The sequence below is a fragment of the Drosophila suzukii genome, chromosome 2L (genome assembly GCF_043229965.1).
Source record: "Drosophila suzukii chromosome 2L, CBGP_Dsuzu_IsoJpt1.0, whole genome shotgun sequence".
NCBI lineage: Eukaryota > Metazoa > Arthropoda > Insecta > Diptera > Drosophilidae > Drosophila > Drosophila suzukii.
The window spans coordinates 18,894,878-18,912,404 of NC_092080.1; the positions used below are offsets into that span (position 1 = coordinate 18,894,878).

General features: G+C 44.6%; 6 protein-coding genes across 7 annotated transcripts; 4 read left to right on the forward strand and 2 right to left on the reverse strand.

The window, feature by feature from the left end:
- Positions 1-1,917: 1,917 nt before the first annotated feature.
- zf30C (zinc finger protein 30C) lies at positions 1,918-6,289 on the forward strand. The gene is made up of 4 exons (XM_017090048.4): positions 1,918-2,300; positions 3,486-3,859; positions 3,925-5,285; positions 5,510-6,289. Exons 1-4 carry the CDS (start codon positions 2,297-2,299, stop codon positions 6,084-6,086), a joined length of 2,316 nt encoding a protein of 771 aa, XP_016945537.3. The 5' UTR covers positions 1,918-2,296; the 3' UTR covers positions 6,087-6,289.
- A 337-nt stretch (positions 6,290-6,626) lies between these two features.
- Taf11 (TATA-box binding protein associated factor 11) lies at positions 6,627-7,412 on the reverse strand. Its single transcript, XM_017073192.4, has 2 exons — positions 7,079-7,412; positions 6,627-7,014 (listed from the first exon to the last, which is right to left on the reverse strand). The coding sequence occupies exons 1-2, from the start codon at positions 7,339-7,341 to the stop codon at positions 6,693-6,695; spliced, it is 585 nt and encodes a 194-aa protein (XP_016928681.3). The 5' UTR covers positions 7,342-7,412; the 3' UTR covers positions 6,627-6,692.
- Positions 7,413-7,977: 565 nt separating this feature from the next.
- On the forward strand, positions 7,978-9,852 carry und (methionyl aminopeptidase und). Its single transcript, XM_017089581.4, has 3 exons — positions 7,978-8,191; positions 8,298-9,113; positions 9,265-9,852. Exons 1-3 carry the CDS (start codon positions 8,086-8,088, stop codon positions 9,690-9,692), a joined length of 1,350 nt encoding a protein of 449 aa, XP_016945070.1. The 5' UTR covers positions 7,978-8,085; the 3' UTR covers positions 9,693-9,852.
- ppk18 (pickpocket 18) lies at positions 9,547-17,514 on the reverse strand. 2 transcript variants are annotated; one of them, XM_017089584.4, is made up of 8 exons: positions 17,394-17,514; positions 16,552-16,758; positions 11,758-12,108; positions 11,547-11,697; positions 10,675-10,868; positions 10,297-10,623; positions 10,127-10,236; positions 9,547-10,067 (listed from the first exon to the last, which is right to left on the reverse strand). In XM_017089584.4, the coding sequence occupies exons 1-8, from the start codon at positions 17,504-17,506 to the stop codon at positions 9,850-9,852; spliced, it is 1,671 nt and encodes a 556-aa protein (XP_016945073.4). In that variant the 5' UTR covers positions 17,507-17,514; the 3' UTR covers positions 9,547-9,849. The 2 variants fall into 2 exon arrangements, with proteins under 2 accessions (XP_016945073.4, XP_065719510.2); XM_065863438.2 differs by lacking the exons at positions 16,552-16,758; positions 17,394-17,514 and having other exon boundaries at positions 11,547-11,705; positions 11,758-11,896.
- On the forward strand, positions 12,196-13,884 carry LOC108021071 (zinc carboxypeptidase). The gene is made up of 2 exons (XM_017089583.4): positions 12,196-12,897; positions 13,029-13,884. The coding sequence occupies exons 1-2, from the start codon at positions 12,211-12,213 to the stop codon at positions 13,614-13,616; spliced, it is 1,275 nt and encodes a 424-aa protein (XP_016945072.3). The 5' UTR covers positions 12,196-12,210; the 3' UTR covers positions 13,617-13,884.
- Positions 15,220-16,566, forward strand: LOC108021070 (zinc carboxypeptidase A 1). Its single transcript, XM_017089582.4, has one exon. The coding sequence runs from the start codon at positions 15,248-15,250 to the stop codon at positions 16,523-16,525; it is 1,278 nt and encodes a 425-aa protein (XP_016945071.3). The 5' UTR covers positions 15,220-15,247; the 3' UTR covers positions 16,526-16,566.
- Positions 17,515-17,527: the final 13 nt, after the last annotated feature.

Genomic DNA, 17,527 nt, shown 5'->3' on the forward strand with positions numbered 1-17,527 from the left:
AGTGTGTGTACCTACTCTACATATATGTATGCATTTTTAATGAAATTTGCCGACGATTTGCGCTCGAAAGCAATTTGAAAGCCCAAAAACCTCGGCAGCAACAGTTGCAAAAGTTGCAACATCACACACAAACACCCGTGTAGTTGCTGGCTCACGTGTGCGGCTTACGAAAAATTAATGCAAATTTGCATAATAAACAAACACAATAAACGTAGAGGTTGGCAGGACATGCAGGACTAGCCAAAAGTTTCAAACTAGCTGGAGAATTGATTAAGTTGTTGGTGCAACTGTTGTGCTGATTTTGTTGGGTCAATTTGGTAGACATCTTCACCATTTTGCTTTTTGTAAAATCAAAATAAACACGTGCTATATATTTTATTGTTTTACATGGAGTTTATCAAACTGTGCATCTTCTTTATGGCACTCTTTAAACATTGACCTTCTGCATTTGTTTGCCCCCATATGTATGCAAACAAACAACGTTTCCAACACACACAGATACACCCACACGGCTTAACACCGACATTGACGTCACCTTTGGATGTTCGTGGGTTTGGGTTAAAGTGCCGGCACAGAATTGTAATCAGCTTCGAGCCCAATAAACTGCATGAGTGTAAATTTCCTGAATGTAATCGCCCCCAAATCAAAATAGAGTACTCAGTGGCCTTCGAGGGCTTAGATGGCCCAATCGGGTATTGGGAATGGGGATTTGAGTATCAATACCAAACGGCAGGCAAAGGTCTAAATTGGGCACAGCCCGGGCTCAGCACGGTAAAAATAATTCCAATTAGGACACGAAGGTAAAGCCTCCTTTTTGATTGCCAATGTTTTCGTTGCAGATTTATGAGTTACCGACAGATACTAATCTTCATGCTATTTTCAACTTCAATCCTATATACTTGATCCAATATCTCTAAAGCTTGTGGACGTAGGTATTTACATTATTTGTTCGTAGATTTGGCATTTTTCTATTCGGCCAACAGAATTAAACCTTTAAAGTGAGTACTAGGCCATAACACTCACTTCAATCTAAATGCCAAACAAATTTAAAATCTCCTTACAATATTTTTACATTGTCTGCTTATGACACTTGATTGACTATTGACAACAATGAGAAAAAAAAACTGCAACAAAACAATATTTCCTAAGTTATTATATTAAATATTGTTTAGGTTACCCTGACATTTAAAATAAAATCCAGACTGTTTATTAAAAATCAAGCAAGTGTCAAAGGACCAGTTCATACAAAATTTTGTAGTAAAATTTGTATTGCCAATTTACTTAGCTTTAATTTAATCGCAAGGTTTTGTATAAAATTCAAATGAACTATACTATACGATTCATATAAGAACAGAGAGAGATAAATTTATTCATATATATGTATATTTATATATATATTCTATTTTTTTTTCTATTTTTTTTCAAACTGTCTACAAACTGTTTAATTGTAAGGATGGTACTGAAATTTTAATAATAATTTGTCATTACTACTAGTACTTAAAGTGACTTAAAACTTTGAAACTTAGAAAAACACGTTGAATTTCAATTTTAAATGGCCCGCCAATAAGTGTCCATTGCAACCCTGGCCATGGGAGCTCGCTCTCGTTGTGCAGTGAAAGAAATGATTTTTTAATTAGTCAACGCGCCATAAAAGAAGGAGAAAAATAAACTTAAGTCCGTTTTCAAATCTTCTAAACTAACTTTGTTTTAAATATAAATACTATTAATAAAGTTCTTTTTATATTTACTCAAAAATCAGTTTAGCGGATACTCAAACCACGGAGGGGTAATGGCGCCACGCGTTCAAAAGCAAGTAGCCGCAAATAAACGAGAAGAACGACGCGAAACTAGTTCGTACGAATCGCTGACGGCGAACCAGTTCCGCTGGCAAAGTGAGCGCAGCAACCAGGGCTGCATTGCCACCCTCGAGCTGCACAAAGAAAAATAATTTACTCGCCAGCAGCCCATTGGCGTTTTTTCATTTTTTAAAGTGTACTTAAGAGTTGTTAATATTTTTCGCAGTGCTCGGCCCGACCACAACAAACAATAATAGCCGAATAAGTGTGAGTGAAAATGCAGCTAGCTGCAATCGGCGCAAAACAGAGTGGACCAAAGCAGCCAAAATCGAACTCGGAATCAAAATCAGAAACGGGCGAAGCGAAGCCATCATTAGCGAGACATTTGTATTTGTCTGACCCCAGCAGCGGTGTCTGAGAATCGGAATCGTCAAGTCGGAGAGAGAAGAGAACAGCTCACAGCTCCGCAGTCCCACAGTCCCAAGGAAGCGCCACTCGATATGGGTAGGTGTAGTGTACATATGTCTGTACATAGGTGTAGCTATGTGGTCGTGTATCGCCCGATATCGGGGGTTAAGGTGGAGCCCCGTTTCGGGGTACAGCCGATGCAGCCAGCTAGGAGCATTTCTGCGAGATGCGCGCACTTCCAAGTCGCTGTCCTCCTGCCTACCTGCCCCTGCCCCGCCTACCCCGCCACTCGCCCACCGACTCGGCGAACGCAATGCCACCAGGGCTGCAACACAGCGTCGCTAATCGAATGTTGTTCTTGTTGTTGGTGGCAAGTACACATCGAGAACCGGAATGGGGGAATATCGAACAAAGGGCCTTAACCGATAGTTGCAGGTTACAAGCAAAACTATTCGCTATTTTATCTATTTGAGTTAATTCATAAAACTAAAAATATAAACAACGATTATCGGGTAAAAGGTTCGTTATCACAGACGGTATATGTACCTTTTATTTGGGATTTGAAAGACCTAACCATTAAAACATGACTTCACTGGTATATTCAAAGTTACATACAATAATAATATTAATAATTGTATTAAAGCATTATTTAAATAATAAAGTAATACCGATAGCTCCAACTAATCTATCAAGAATATGGAATATACATAGACCAAACGCTATGTGCATTTTTAAATTGTTCTTTTAAAATTAGTCTAAAAATTTCTGCAAAATTAAAAAAGGAGTGCAAACTAAAAAACACTCAAAAAAATTAAATTAAATTTAAATTCAAACACTTCTAAGACTGTATATTACACTGAAAATGTTGGTAAAAGATGAAGCCATTAATGACCCGCTTTAATACCATTTTCAAATTTTTAAATAAAAAACAAAAAACAAGTGAACACTAAACCGATAGATAAGTTAAGAAGTCAATAGAAACATATTTTAAAACGATGTATAGCAGTGTACGATGGTCAGTCTCTAGAACTGATTCAGTGCAATTTTTTGTAACAAAATGTAACCTCTGCTGTATTGAACCTTATAGCTGTCAGAAATAAGGCGAATTAGAAAACGTAAAATATCGCGAGAAGTGCATTTAAGCCGAGGCTCAAAGCGTCAATCCAGCCCTGGTGGGCGCATACAGACCCAAACCAACCGAAAATCAAATTTGCATTTGTTTACATTCGCCCTCCCCCAATCGCCATTCTCTATTCATCATTTCCCATTTGCCATCTGCAGAAACCGAGTCGATGGCCCCCAGCAGCAGTGCGGCGGCTGCAGCCACCAAACTCCTGGTGGAGATCACCACGGACGGGGTGCCCAAGCTGCACTGCCCGGTGTGCAACAAGGCACTGGTCTCCTTAGCCGGATATGTGAAGCACGTGAAGAAGCACCAGCCGCCGGGCGGCTTCGAGTGCCGCCACTGCGATGCTCGGTTTTGTCACGAGGAGGAGCTGACCCAGCACGCAAAGGATGAGCACGGAGTTACCGGCGCGGCAGCTAGCCAGGAACGCAAGCCCTTCGTTTGCGAGAACTGCGGTGCAGAGTACAAGTACCAGGAGGCGTATCGCCGCCACTGCAGGACCAAGTGTGGCGAGGAGAAGCCATCAAAGGTGAGTAGAATGAAATCGGTGAAGAAGTTAGGATCTTAAATTAATTTTCAACCCTTGCCCATCAGGAGGAGTCGCGACCCATGGAGTGCAAGTGCTGCTTCACCCGCTTTTCCAGCAGCTCCAATCTAACCAAGCACCGACGCAGTCGTCCCGACACTTGTGGCCAGCCGGAGTACGATTCGCCAGGCAAATCAATGAAACGAAAGTCCTTCCGCAAGGGCAGAAAGAGGGACTCCGATGATGACACCACCACCGAAGAATCGGACAGCGACGATGACATTCCTCTGGCCAGCCGGCTGAAGACGAAACTGAAGCAGGAGAGCCAGAACTCGGACTCGGGCGACGAGTGTCCCGACTTCGAGCCAAACAACAGTGAGGACGATGCGGATGCATCCGGATTCCAGCTGCCTCCGCCGGCCATGGTCAAGGTTGAGGCCTTTGACGAAGAGGATTTCGAGTACCAGGATGCCAGCATGTATGTGAAGACCGAGAGCACCGATATCTTCAGCAACGAAAAGGATAAGCTCCTGGATGTGCTCCTCAACGAGGGTGATGGTCTAAAGCCCTTCGAGAGCTTGAAAGTGGAACAGGGCGCTGGTATACTGGACGAGATCGCGGCCGTGCCGCTGGTGGAGGTGGCCGAAGAAGATGTCCTGGCCCTCAGGGGTCATAACAAGGAGCACACTGGGGAAAAACGGAAACGAGGCAGACCGCCCAAGGAGAAGATACCTGTGGTCAAGAGAAAGTATCGCAAGAGAAACCAACCGAGATCGCCCTCGCCTGAAGATTCGTCAAGTACTCCAAAACGCGTAGCTAAGATCAGCAAAAAGGAGCTAAAGGAGCGCCTCAAGATGATCAACAAGATGGAGAAATCCTGGAAGTGTCCGCACTGCGTCAAAATATACCACATCCGCAAGCCCTATGAAAAGCATTTGCGCGACGACCACAAGTTAAATGAGGCGGAGATGAAGGAGATCTTCAAGGACGTGGACGTGCATGCCAAGCTGGATGAGGAGGTCTTTAAGTGCCCCATATGCAGCAAGATCTATCTGGTGGAGAAGCGCTTGGTCACCCACATGAAGGTGCACGGCGAGGACGGCAAGCTGACCTTCAAGTGTCCCTGCTATTGCAACCTGTTCTTCGCCACCAAGGAACAGGCCACGGAGCACGCTCGGGCCCAGCACAAAGAGCTGCTCTACTGCGAGAAGTGCGACAAGTACATGACCGGCCACGACAGCCTCAAGAACCACGAGCGCAACTTCCACTCGAAGAAGGAGCCGCGCAGCCAACAGCGCAACCTCATCTGCGACAAGTGCGGCAAGAAGTTCACCGGACGCACCTCGCTCTCAGACCACGTGCGTTCCGACTGCGGCCGCCTTCCGCTCTACGGCTGCAGCGTCTGCGGCAAGCATTTGTCCACAGCTGGGTAAGATGCATATTTATAATTAACAATTCAATTATCGTTGGTTTTTTAAATGATTGCACTGGTCACAAACTATTATGTTTATTTTAAACTATATATACATTATATAGTGTAATGCTGTACAGCTAACATAACTTTTTATACGCTGTGATCAGCAATAAAAATTTTATTTTAACATTAACATAAACATTTGCCAACTATACTAATTAATTATCTTTTTCCCACAGAATTCTCAAGACGCACATGCTGCTTCACAAGGCAGACACACCGTACCAGTGCGACAAGTGCGGCAAGACATTCAAGGTGAAGGCACAATACAAGTCTCACTTGAAGACGCGGCACACGGACTACAAGCCGTACAAGTGCCACCTGTGCCCCAAGGAGTATCCGTACAGGGAGAGCCTGCTCACCCACATGACCGTGCACACGGGCATCAAGCGATTCCTGTGCAATAACTGCGGCAAGCGATTCACTTGCATCTCCAATTTGCAGGCCCATCGTAAGGTGCATGCCGACACCTGCGGCCAGCTGCCTTTGAATGCCAAGGCCACCCAGTACATGGGCGTGCAGCGTGGAAAACTCCTGATGGGTGCCAAGCCAGAGGCGGGCATGGAGTACGAGGAGACCAAGACTCTGATCGCCCAGGACGTCATCGACAGGGACATGCCCATGGCCCAGGAGCTGAACTTCCCATCCGACGGCTCTGCGCCACTGGCCACCGTGCCACTGAACTACGCCTCCACGCACCTGGTGCCACACATCGTACTGCAGACCATGCAAGCCGAGGCCCGGCGATTGGAGTAACTTCGGAACACATTCATATAGCGATCCCACTCAATAAAGATGCTTTTGTAAACGGATGCGTATTCTACTGTACAACAAATGGGATGATAACTACATAATATCTACTTAATGACTGGAATAATTAAAAAACATTGAAAGATAAATAAGCTACATAAAATTGATGTAGGAAAAGGTTTAGCGCCATACGGACCTGTCAAAAAACATTTAAGAAAAATAAAATTTCCTTACAAAAAACGTTTTAAAACTTGTTACATTTACTCCGTGGGTAAAAATACAAAATTGTATCTAAAAATGTTCTTATAGAATATACAAAAAACGGGTATCTTTTAAACGAGTAAGCACGTCTTTCCGACTAATTTTCTGCCAGCAAGAAAATTAAAGTTAAAATATGTACGTTTTGGGAAAGCCATATCTCTTTTTTAAAATATGACGCCGTTAACTATTTCATACGGTGTAAAATTAGTTATAGAGTTCTATCTCGAAATATTGGAAAATAGATAGAAACCAGCAACTGGGGAAAAAATCAATGAAATTTGAGGAAGTGTTTATCATATTTTTTATATTGACTAAAAGTTTAAAAACTACATTTCTAGGTTTCCCGACTCGCTAGTTCAGTCTGAAATAGGGCTGCTGGTAGCGGCCAATAGGCATTCGATCCTTGGTCCTCAGCCGGCGCACTGCCTCGCGGATGAACTTGGGTTGCAAGGCACCGGATTCCCCTTGGGCCTCCATCACATCGAGAGCCTCCTCCACTACCTCGCCCACGAAAACCTTGGCAATGCCGGACATGGCGATCACGACGTTCTGGGACACGGAACAGCCGGTGATGGTCTGCATCAGACGCTTGACGGCCGCCTTCGGAAAGGCTGAGCGGCGATACATCTCGTAGCGATCGAGCTGCTCCTCCGTGAAGTTGGATACAAGAACCCTGAAGGAGATTAAGAGTTTCTTTTTAGAGGATTTGGAAAGGGATAGCCTTCTAACCCACTCACTGCATTCGTTCCCGCTCCTCCTCCTCCAGTTCCTTTTTGGTCTTGAGCTTCTTGTGTGCCGGCTCGCCGGAGTCCCCATCTCCGTCCGTGTTTTTGTTGTCCCCATCCACGTCTTTGCCATCGCGATCCGCATCGTTTCCCGGATCCGAGGTTTCGCTGTCCTTCCGCTCGCCGATGCCGGTTTGGAAGAACTTTAGATCGACATCATCGCCGTCGCTCAGTGAGTTGCTCTTCTGCTGCGTGGGAAACAGGATTTCGTCCATTTGAGTGGGATTTGGAGGCACCAGGAGCGACTATAAACAAAATCAACTAGGGCTGCAGTGGCACTTGTTTCGTGTTTCACAACACTGGTTCTGGCACGAACCCAATTGGATGTCACTAAATATCGCTTAACTGTCATGCATAATATCGGCATTTAAAAAGAAAAAAAAAAGAAATATCAAAAATAAAGACATATATGTAAATTCCTTTGCTCGTTTTATAACTCATCGTTTTTTAATTTTTCAAATACGTTTTTAAAGTCACGACTTAGCTTTTAGCACTCGACCTGCGAAACACTTTGAAAGAACTCAAAAAATATTTGTAAAATATTTTCTAAGGTGGCTTTTACGCTTTAATAAACAAACTGACAAATATAAAAACATAAGTTTTGTTTTTCTCAAAAATTTGTATTTTAAAATTTTTCTAACTTAGAAACCATAGCAAACCTTAAAATGTCTCGGAGCTTTAACTCTTAAAATTTATCCCTGATACAAGTGGTAAATGTTCCATAAATATTTCTAGTCAGGCAGGCGGATTTATTTAAGCAAATTAATTAGCATAATATAAATATTAAGGACCGCCTCTAGAAGTGAATATCCCTTTGGTTTCGATAGTCCACCGCTCGTTGTCTAACACTGGCCAACCTCGTGTTTTTGTTCTTTTCTCCGCATCGCCATCGCCAGGCAAGAGTGCGCGCTAGATTTTCGTTTATTTAATCGTTTAACTCACTCACAACTCACTCCGAAATGTCCGCAACCGAGGCCCTGAATGTGGAGGCCGCCACGCCCGAGATCGGCGAGGAGGCCAAGAAACAAAAGAAGCCCAAGCCGAACAACAAGAAACTTCGCCAAGGTGAGTGACCTCATGCGAGCAATGCACTGCGGTAATTGCAACGGCACGAACCTCTCTGCCACAACCACCCACCCGCAAACCCACTTAACCACCCACTCACCCACAGAGGCGGCAGCCAAAAAGGCCACCGGAGAAGGCGGCGACGAAGAGCCGACCACAAACGGCGATGCCAAGCCGGCGACACCGGCTGCCGCTCAGCCGGCCAAGAAGAAGAACAACAAGGGCAAGAAGAACGGTCAGACAGATCCGCCGACCATACCCATTGCCAAACTCTACCCGGATGGAAACTTCCCCGAGGGTGAGATCGTGGAGCACCCCACGCCCAAGGATCTGTCGGACGACCGCACCGCCAAGGACCGCTTCACGTCAGAGGAGAAGCGCGCCCTTGATCGCATGAACACTGACATCTACCAGGAGCTGCGCCAGGCGGCCGAGGCCCATCGCCAGACGCGCCAGTACATGCAGCGCTATATTAAGCCCGGCATGACCATGATTCAGATCTGCGAGGAGCTGGAGAACACCGCCCGTCGTCTGATCGGCGAGAATGGCCTCGAGGCTGGACTAGCCTTCCCCACTGGCTGCTCTCTAAACCACTGTGCCGCCCACTACACGCCCAACGCCGGGGACACCACCGTGCTGCAGTACGACGATGTGTGCAAGATTGACTTTGGCACCCACATCAAGGGACGCATCATTGACTGCGCCTTCACGCTGACCTTTAACAACAAGTACGACAAGTTGTTGCAGGCCGTCAAGGAGGCCACTAACACGGGCATCAAGGAGGCGGGCATCGATGTTCGTCTATGCGACATTGGCGCTGCCATTCAGGAGGTTATGGAGTCGTACGAGATCGAGCTGGACGGCAAGACATATCCCATCAAGGCCATTCGCAACTTAAACGGACACTCTATCAGCCCGTACCGTAAGCCTTCAAAATAATATTTGCTATAATTATTCTGAGCAGTAGCACAAATACTTTGTATGTCCAGTTCTCAATCTTGAGCTAATAATATTTGTGCTATAGTTTAGACGGTAACTTGGGAGTTGGACTAACTTTCTAACTATATTTTCAGGCATTCATGCTGGAAAAACGGTGCCGATTGTAAAGGGCGGCGAGTCCACCCGTATGGAGGAAGATGAGTTCTACGCCATCGAGACTTTCGGCTCGACCGGTCGCGGCTTGGTTCATGACGACATGGACTGCTCTCACTACATGAAGAACTTTGAGCTGCCATTTGTGCCATTGCGCCTGCAGTCATCCAAGCAGCTACTTGGCACCATCAACAAAAACTTTGGCACCCTGGCCTTCTGCAAGCGCTGGCTGGACCGCGCCGGTGCCACTAAGTATCAGATGGCTCTTAAGGATCTGTGCGACAAGGGCATTGTGGAGGCCTACCCGCCGCTGTGCGACATCAAGGGCTGCTACACGGCTCAATACGAACACACCATCATGCTGCGACCCACTTGCAAAGAAATCGTATCCCGAGGCGACGACTACTAGTGGGATGTGGACCTGGAGAGGGTCGATAATCGGCGTTGTATTGCTTGCATTATATACGGTTTTTGATATAAGTTCTTCTATTGTTGATCATTTGTGAGCGTACACGGACCGAATTATATATACAGTGTATTATGCTCAGAATATATGAGAGGTGAGATTATTTTAGAGGGTTTTCTTCTCGTGGCAGGCTCTTAACACCCTTTGCCTTAAGCTCATGCCAGTAAAGGGAGCTAGTGTAGTTGGGATTCATTTGCTTTGTATCTGAAAGTGATCTGTAAATGTAGACAAATCCTTTTCCCGTAAGATAGTATAGAATCTCGATGTAACTGACTATGCTGAAGCCGTACATAAGCGATAGGATGCCTCCAAAACGATCTGAGGGGTTACAAGTTTGAAAATATAAGAGAATTTTTCCAATTTACAAAGTAACTTACTCAGCAGAACAACCCAAGTGCTTACCAGTTGGGACCTGGTGGCCTGTGCAAAACGCAGTTTAAAGAAAAGCTTTATTATGGACAATGGGCGTTCGTTGGTCAATCCCTTTCTGAAATTAAAATAATTATATTTATATTTTTTAATCAAGAAAACACTGCACATTACTTACAGTATACCGTTTAGGTATCCAGTTCCATTAAAACTGCTTCTTAAGGGAGCCCAATTGGTAGCGATGTCCAAGGTAACCCCGTTACAACTCGGCAGGCACTGCTCGCATTGCCGTTGGGCCAACTTCTCATCCTCATTCTGCAGGTGGGCGAACTCGCTGTGGCCATACCAAATCCTTTTCCACTTCATCAGGCAGGGAAGATCGGGTAGCATGCAATAGGGGAGACCCAAAGGACTGGCCGCCATGGGAGGTGAGACACAGCCGCAATGATCGAACATGCTTCTCATGCGGCATACCAGAAGGCACTCGTCCAGGGAGTAGTACGATCTATAAAAAGCAGCTAGTCATTATATTTGGGGTAAGTGATTTATGACTTACTGGTTTAACAATCGACTTCCTTCGTCAGGATAGTAACAACGTCGTATAAGCGGTGGAACTCCGCGGACCTGATCGCTTGAGCTAAAAAACATAGGCTGGATTGGAATTTCTACTATGGTGCTATAATCCACAAGCAATTCTCCCAAAGTAGTAGATTGAATGGTGGCATAGTCCTCTTGGGGAAAAATTATGAGCTTACGATACGAAAGGAAGGTCAAAAGTTAGTTTTACAAGAGTAAGAAAAAATGGTTTTTATAGTATTGTCACTGTGGACGGGGGTCCATGTAGTGACGAATTGCACCGGTAGTGTCCGCGAGGAAACTACTATAAATAGCCCAAAAATTTATAATCTGCTACGATTCTCCGATAGAAACAAGTAACACACCGATCGAAAGGTTTTTAATTTTTCGGCTCTAAGACCTTTAATAAGTCGATTGGATCAGGAGAAATTAAGTTGACGGTAGAAAATGGTAAATTTATAAGATTTAAGCTTAGGAAACCGGACGAACAAAATTTACCTACCCTTTTATTTTCTTTACCGAAAGTCGGGTCGATTGGTACCAAGACCATTGCAAAACGATACTCCATTGCAAAGCTATGCATTTTAAATTAATTTTAGGCCACTTGCATTTATTTACGCAGGTTGAAGATGCGATCGTCACTATTTGTACCATGTTAAGAGGGGTTTTTGTTTGATAGTATACCATTACTCTAATTACTATAATTAAAGTATACTCTTTTTAGGTTGGAATTAATTTTTTTTTTTTAAGAATTAATCACACGAATTAATTGCATGTTAATAGTCCAAGTTTGAATGAGACCAACCGTCAAAATATCTAACTCTTTATAGTACTTCTTTACTCAGTACTCACATTAAAAGCGTTATTGCTGTTTAGCGTGTTCGTGAGATCTTCCTTTGGAGTATCCTGTAGTACAAACTGAACGCTGTTTAATATGGAATTGGATTCAAAGACTACCCTCGGAGAAGCTCTCATTTCGGCATCGTCATCAGCTCGCTTACTCCTAAATAACTTAAAGATTAGTTATAGTACCTGTTTAAATAATCCCTTGTGATATACTTACGCAAGGTGGGAATTGCTGGCACGTCTATAGTTAAATATGCAACACACATTCGAGGAGGTTGCTCGCTTGAGGAAATATCGACTGGTGTTGACGGTTGCCCCGAAGACTATACCCCTGATCACCAGTTCCCCGCAACCGGGCGACAAGTCCCTCAGTATATCGCGCACTGAGTATTCATTGTCGTTGTAGTAACTAAGGAGCAGCCGGTGCAGTCGATCCAGCTCCGAGGCATTCCAACGTTCCGTTTCGAAGGGGTGTAGGTAGAATTGAGCCAGCACCAGCAGGCGATCGGCTATATCGTCCACATCTAGGGCCACCGCCTGCAGAGAGGAGTTGCCCTGGTGATGGAATCTATTGGGGGCGTGGAGTTTTACAATCAGAAATTAGTATGCCTCACTGCACTCGGGTGTTGTATAAAAGGCCCAAACAAGACTAGCCCTGGACTAGTCCAATATGAAGCTTCTACTGGTACTATTGTCGGTTTATATTCTTACTATTTGCTTGGCTGAACGCCTGAGGTTCGATAACTACAGGGTCTATAGAGTGAACCCAACGAAGGCGAATCAACTACATGGACTTCGACCTTTGGAGGCCAAGAGCGAGGATGCACTAATTTTAAACAATCTCCATCTTGGTCCCACTGATTTTCTTGTGTCACCCAGCTACGATGAAACCTTTTTAAAACTCCTCAAAGACTTGGATCTCTCTCCGGAACTCATCGACGAGAATGCCCAGCACAGTTTATCACTGGATATAGAGCCTGTTGCGGACGCCAATCGGCGAAGTGATGATTACACATGGACGGAATACCACGAGCTTAATGATACGCAACGTTGGATGCAGAATCTGGTAGCCAAGTACCCGGATGTCGTCAGTGTCTTTGTGGCAGGTCGGAGTTACGAGGGACGCGAGCTGTTGGGCCTGAAAATTAATCACCAAAACGGCAGAGCTGGAAAACAATCAATCTTCTTGGAGGCTGGAATGCATGCTAGGGAGTGGATTGGTCCTGCCACCGCCACGTACTTCGCCAACGAACTGCTCACCTCCCAGCAACCGCAGATCATAAACCTCGCCAGATCTTATGTGTGGTATATATTGCCCCATGCTAATCCAGATGGATATGTCTATACCCATAAAACGGTGAGTTTATAATATAAATACATATTTGACTTTTTTAAGTAAATAAATTATAAAATTCTATAATGATCTTATAACTTTTATCCTTTACTTTTTGTTTATATTTAGTCTAATCCTATTCCTTTTTCGAATAGAATCGCATGTGGCGCAAGACACGAAGTCCGCAGGGTAATAACTGTATTGGGACGGATCCCAACCGAAATTGGGACTTCCACTGGCGCGAGGTGGGAGCAAGCTCAGATCCCTGCTCGGAGTCATATGCCGGTCCCAAAGCCTTTTCCGAACCCGAGGTGGAGAGCCTCTCCCAGTACCTAACATCTCTGCAGGAACCCATGTTTATGTACCTCTCGCTGCACTCCTTCTCTCAGTTGCTGCTATATCCCTATGGCCACACATCCACACTGCCAAAAAATCATAAGGAACTGGAACAGATCTTCAACGCGGCCGTGGGTGCAATGAAACGGCGCTACGGAACTCGGTATACTGGAGGAAATGTCTATGATGCTATTTATCCGGCCGCTGGATCCAGCATGGATTGGGTTTACGGGGTGCTCAATGTTAAGTACTCCTTCTGCTACGAGCTACGACCCTCTGGTTATAGTTTCTGGACCGGCTTTAGACTTCCTGCCTCCCAAATAATACCCACGGGTCAGGAGACCACAGACTCGTTGGTGGAAATGATAAAGGCTGCTGCTCAAATCGAGGGTTACAAAATTGAATAAAAGAGAGGTAGAGAATTTTTTTGAACTATTACGACGTGCCTTTTGATAAGATACGAACGGGTAGAGATCTATTGATTGTGGCCAAAACCAAACACAACCCTGCTTGATTATCAAAAATAACGTATTGATATGATGAAAGCTACAAATTCGCTTAGTCAATATTCAATAAAAACAAAATATTTGATTAAATTTTATCAGTTTTGAAGTCTGAAAAGGTAAATAGTATAAGAGAAAGACTATGAATAAGTGGGATATTGCAAAACAATCACTGTTTGAATGAAATTAATATGAGTAATTCTAAAATGGGTATTTTAATAAGATTGGAATTAGGTGGATTAATAAAAATTGCCTACGGAAAAATGTGAGTAACTGTAAAACGAGGTTTTTCCTATGTTCAATATAAAGATAAGGTACTATGGGACTTACCCAAAGAAAATAGTGATCCGTTCCTCTGAATAGTGCGAATAAATAAGAAAAAAACAAGAAAGCAAGTTAACTTCGGCAAGCCGAAGTTTGTATACCCTTGCAGTTATAATAATTACATTTAAAAATACAAAAAATGATATTCCCATACGTCAAAAAACACCGAAGCTATGGCAGCTATATGATATAGTCGACCTATTTTGATAAAATTAAATGGTTTTTCCAAGCGTAAGAGGTTATATGTTAAAAAACACCAAAGTAATAATTTGATTTATATTATTTTCCTACCAATTTTTTACTGCCAATTTACCGATCGTTCCTATGGCAGCTATGTATACGATATAGTCGTCCGATTTTGACAAAATTAAATGCGAAATTCAGAACTAATTGAAAAATGTTTTTCCTAAGCGCAGGAGGTTTTGTGTTAAAAACACCGAAGCTATTATTTGTTTCATATTATTTTCCCACCAATTTTCCGATCGTTTCTATAGCATCTATATGATATAGTCGTCCGATTTTAATAAAATTAAATTTGAAATTCAGAACTAATTAAAAAATGTTAAAAAACACCAAAGAAATAATTATAAATATTAAATAATAATAATAAAAAAAAAATTGTCCGACTATTCCTATGGGAGCTATAAGATATAGTTGTCCGATCCGGCTGGTTCCGACTTATATACTACCTGCGAAAGAAAGAAGACTTTTGGAAAAGTTTCAGCCCGATAGCTTTAACACGGATAGACTAGTTTGCGTAGAAACGGACGGACAGACGGACATGGCTAGATCGACTCGTCGCTGATCAAGAATATATGGGGTCGGAAACGTCTCCTTCACTGCGTTGCAAACTTCTGACTAATATCATAATACCGTCTGCAAGGGTATAAATATAGACAGAAACGCTACACTATTCATGACAAGGCCAAGGGGTTTTTGTCTGGTGAAATGGCAGTTTGCTGAAGAGCTAACGACGTCATTGACTAAGAGCATGTTGGGATTTATAATGATTTACCAGTCGCAGCCGTTGAGACGGCGATAAAGGTGTTCCACACCGATTGCATAGATTACTCCGATATTTACTGCCCGAGCAATTGTCAAAGGCAGTCGCGGACCGTAAATTAGATTCGGGTTGTGGATTGTGGCCATTCTTATCGGTGGCCTATAAAAGGAAGTGCTTCACCCGCTGGTGGCTCAAAGCAACGACGACCATGTCGCTGACCAAGTGCCTTCTTTTCGCCCTCCTGGCTATCGTGGCCACCGCTTCGGTGAGCGCCGAGCGGGTTCGCTATGACAACTACCGCATGTACAAGGCAACCTCGGAGAATGCCAAGCAACTGGCCGTGCTGAAGGATCTGGAAGGATCCAGCGACTCCATCTTGTTCCTCGACGGAGTCCATATTGTGGGCGCCGAAGTTCAGATCGTGGTGGCTCCCCACAAAGTGGCCGACTTTCTGGATATCTTGGGCAAGGCCGAGATCAAGTACGAGCTGAAGACCAGCGATTTGCAGAAGTCGATGGACGAGGTCGAGGAGAAAGTGGCCATCAAGGGACGTGCCACCAGGGCCTACAACTGGGCTGAGTACTACGAACTCGACGACACCTACGCCTGGCTCCAGTCCCTGGCTCAGCAGAATCCTGGAGTGGTCACCTTGATCGAGGGTGGAAAGACCTACCAGGGTCGCTCCATTCTGGGAGTGAAGATCACCAAGGGAGGCAGCAACAAGCCCGGCATCTTCCTGGAGGCCGGTATCCATGCCCGCGAGTGGATTGCCCCGGCTGCCGCCACCTACATTATCAACCAACTGCTGACCTCCGAGGAGGAGTCCGTCAAGCAGCTGGCTGAGAACTACACCTGGTATGTCCTGCCCCACGCCAATCCCGATGGCTACGTCTACACCCACACCACGGACCGCCTGTGGCGCAAGACCCGTACTCCCTACGGTAACTGCTTCGGCGCCGATCCCAACCGGAACTGGGGCTTCCACTGGAACGAGGTGGGCGCCAGCAGCAATCCCTGCTCCGACACCTATGCCGGACCCTCTGCCTTCTCCGAGATCGAGACCCTATCCCTGTCGGAGTACCTCAAGTCGCTGAAGGGCAAGATCAATCTGTACATCTCCCTGCACGCCTACTCCCAGTACCTGCTTTATCCCTACGGCCACACCAACGAGCTGCCCGACAATGTGGCCGATTTCAAGAAGGTCTACGACGCCTCCATTGCCGCGGTGAACAAGCGCTATGGAACCACGTACACCGGAGGAAACATCTACGATGCCATCTACCCCGCGGCCGGAGCCAGTGTGGACTGGGCCTACGGAACCCAGGATGTCCGCATGTCCTTCTGCTACGAGCTGCGTCCCTCTTCGTCCTCGTTCTTGACTGGATTCAGGCTTCCCGCAGCGCAGATCATTCCCGCCAGCGAGGAACTGCTCGATTCCATTGTGGCCATGGCCACCGAGGTCAAGAACCTGGGCTATTTCGACTAGGCGACTCACTTTAATAAAGTACTCACAGTTTTACGGCATAATCCTGGAGCAGGCGTTTACTGATTTTGTTGGAGGAGCAAACTCCCACCGCCGGAAAGGGACTGTTGGCCACATGCACCATGTCGGGGGACATGCGGATTTCGGTGGGTTGCACCAGGTACTCCCGGATTAGATTAGCGATCACAATGTGGGTGTAGATTACGATGACGGTGAGTAGAACCAGCCAGAGAGCTCTGCCAATAGACATTTCTTAGCTATTTGAGGAGTAAGAGGGTATCCTATCCGGATAAGTTTCGGACTATTTTGTAAAGTTTAATATCAACTATATTTGGTTAAAAGAATTTTCACCTGGAAAACCTACTGGTGGAATCGGAAAAAATATTGTAGACTAAGAATATATCCTTACACTCAAAAAAAACCGTTTTTTTTAAATATAATAAATTGAAATCGAAATGAGTCAAGCTGCTTTCAATTTATAATTCTGTAATCGAGATGATGTGTTCTTATAGAAGCTCGTCTCGAAAATCAAAACCGAGAGTACGTATCAAAATCGCTTCATCTAAAATAAAATTTTTAGAGTAACTTCTTCTTAAAATTAATGATTTTTTTTGCTCGAAAAAACAAAAAGACAAGTATGATATTAAGAACATTTAATCTGCTCTGTACCGTACCACAGTTCTCAGTTAACTATTATACATCTAAGAGGTCTTAATATATAGAGCACAGATTAATTTTAGTTAATGAAGTTTATTTATATCAAGTCTATAAAGAAAACACTTCTATTGCTTTTTACTTGTGTAAGCTGTTTAAAAAGAACACTGTCGATACTTGATTATGGCTTTTCATCTCTATAGCTTTTCCAACTCACTTGGCAAAACGAACGGGTGAATGGTAGAGGAACGGATGCAGGCCATTGATGTAACTCTGGCGCAAAAACTCACGGAACAAGCGCCGATAGTGAGACTTCTCCACTCGAGCCATTCTGTTTGAAGAGTGCTTGAG

Coding starts and splice junctions, on each gene's coding strand:
- zf30C (XM_017090048.4), top strand. Junction 3,860..3,924: donor GCGAGGAGAAGCCATCAAAG/GTGAGTAGAATG, acceptor CTTGCCCATCAG/GAGGAGTCGCGACCCATGGA. Junction 5,286..5,509: donor AAGCATTTGTCCACAGCTGG/GTAAGATGCATA, acceptor TTTTTCCCACAG/AATTCTCAAGACGCACATGC.
- Taf11 (XM_017073192.4), bottom strand. CDS start 7,341: ATGGACGAAATCCTGTTTCCCACGCAGCAGAAGAGCAACTCACTGAGC. Junction 7,015..7,078: donor GAGGAGCGGGAACGAATGCA/GTGAGTGGGTTA, acceptor AATCTCCTTCAG/GGTTCTTGTATCCAACTTCA.
- und (XM_017089581.4), top strand. CDS start 8,086: ATGTCCGCAACCGAGGCCCTGAATGTGGAGGCCGCCACGCCCGAGATC. Junction 8,192..8,297: donor CAACAAGAAACTTCGCCAAG/GTGAGTGACCTC, acceptor ACTCACCCACAG/AGGCGGCAGCCAAAAAGGCC. Junction 9,114..9,264: donor ACACTCTATCAGCCCGTACC/GTAAGCCTTCAA, acceptor CTATATTTTCAG/GCATTCATGCTGGAAAAACG.
- LOC108021071 (XM_017089583.4), top strand. CDS start 12,211: ATGAAGCTTCTACTGGTACTATTGTCGGTTTATATTCTTACTATTTGC. Junction 12,898..13,028: donor ATGTCTATACCCATAAAACG/GTGAGTTTATAA, acceptor TTTTTCGAATAG/AATCGCATGTGGCGCAAGAC.
- LOC108021070 (XM_017089582.4), top strand. CDS start 15,248: ATGTCGCTGACCAAGTGCCTTCTTTTCGCCCTCCTGGCTATCGTGGCC.
- ppk18 (XM_017089584.4), bottom strand. CDS start 17,506: ATGGCTCGAGTGGAGAAGTCTCACTATCGGCGCTTGTTCCGTGAGTTT. Junction 11,698..11,757: donor GCCAGCAATTCCCACCTTGC/GTAAGTATATCA, acceptor TAAGTTATTTAG/GAGTAAGCGAGCTGATGACG. Junction 10,237..10,296: donor GGATACCTAAACGGTATACT/GTAAGTAATGTG, acceptor TTTTAATTTCAG/AAAGGGATTGACCAACGAAC.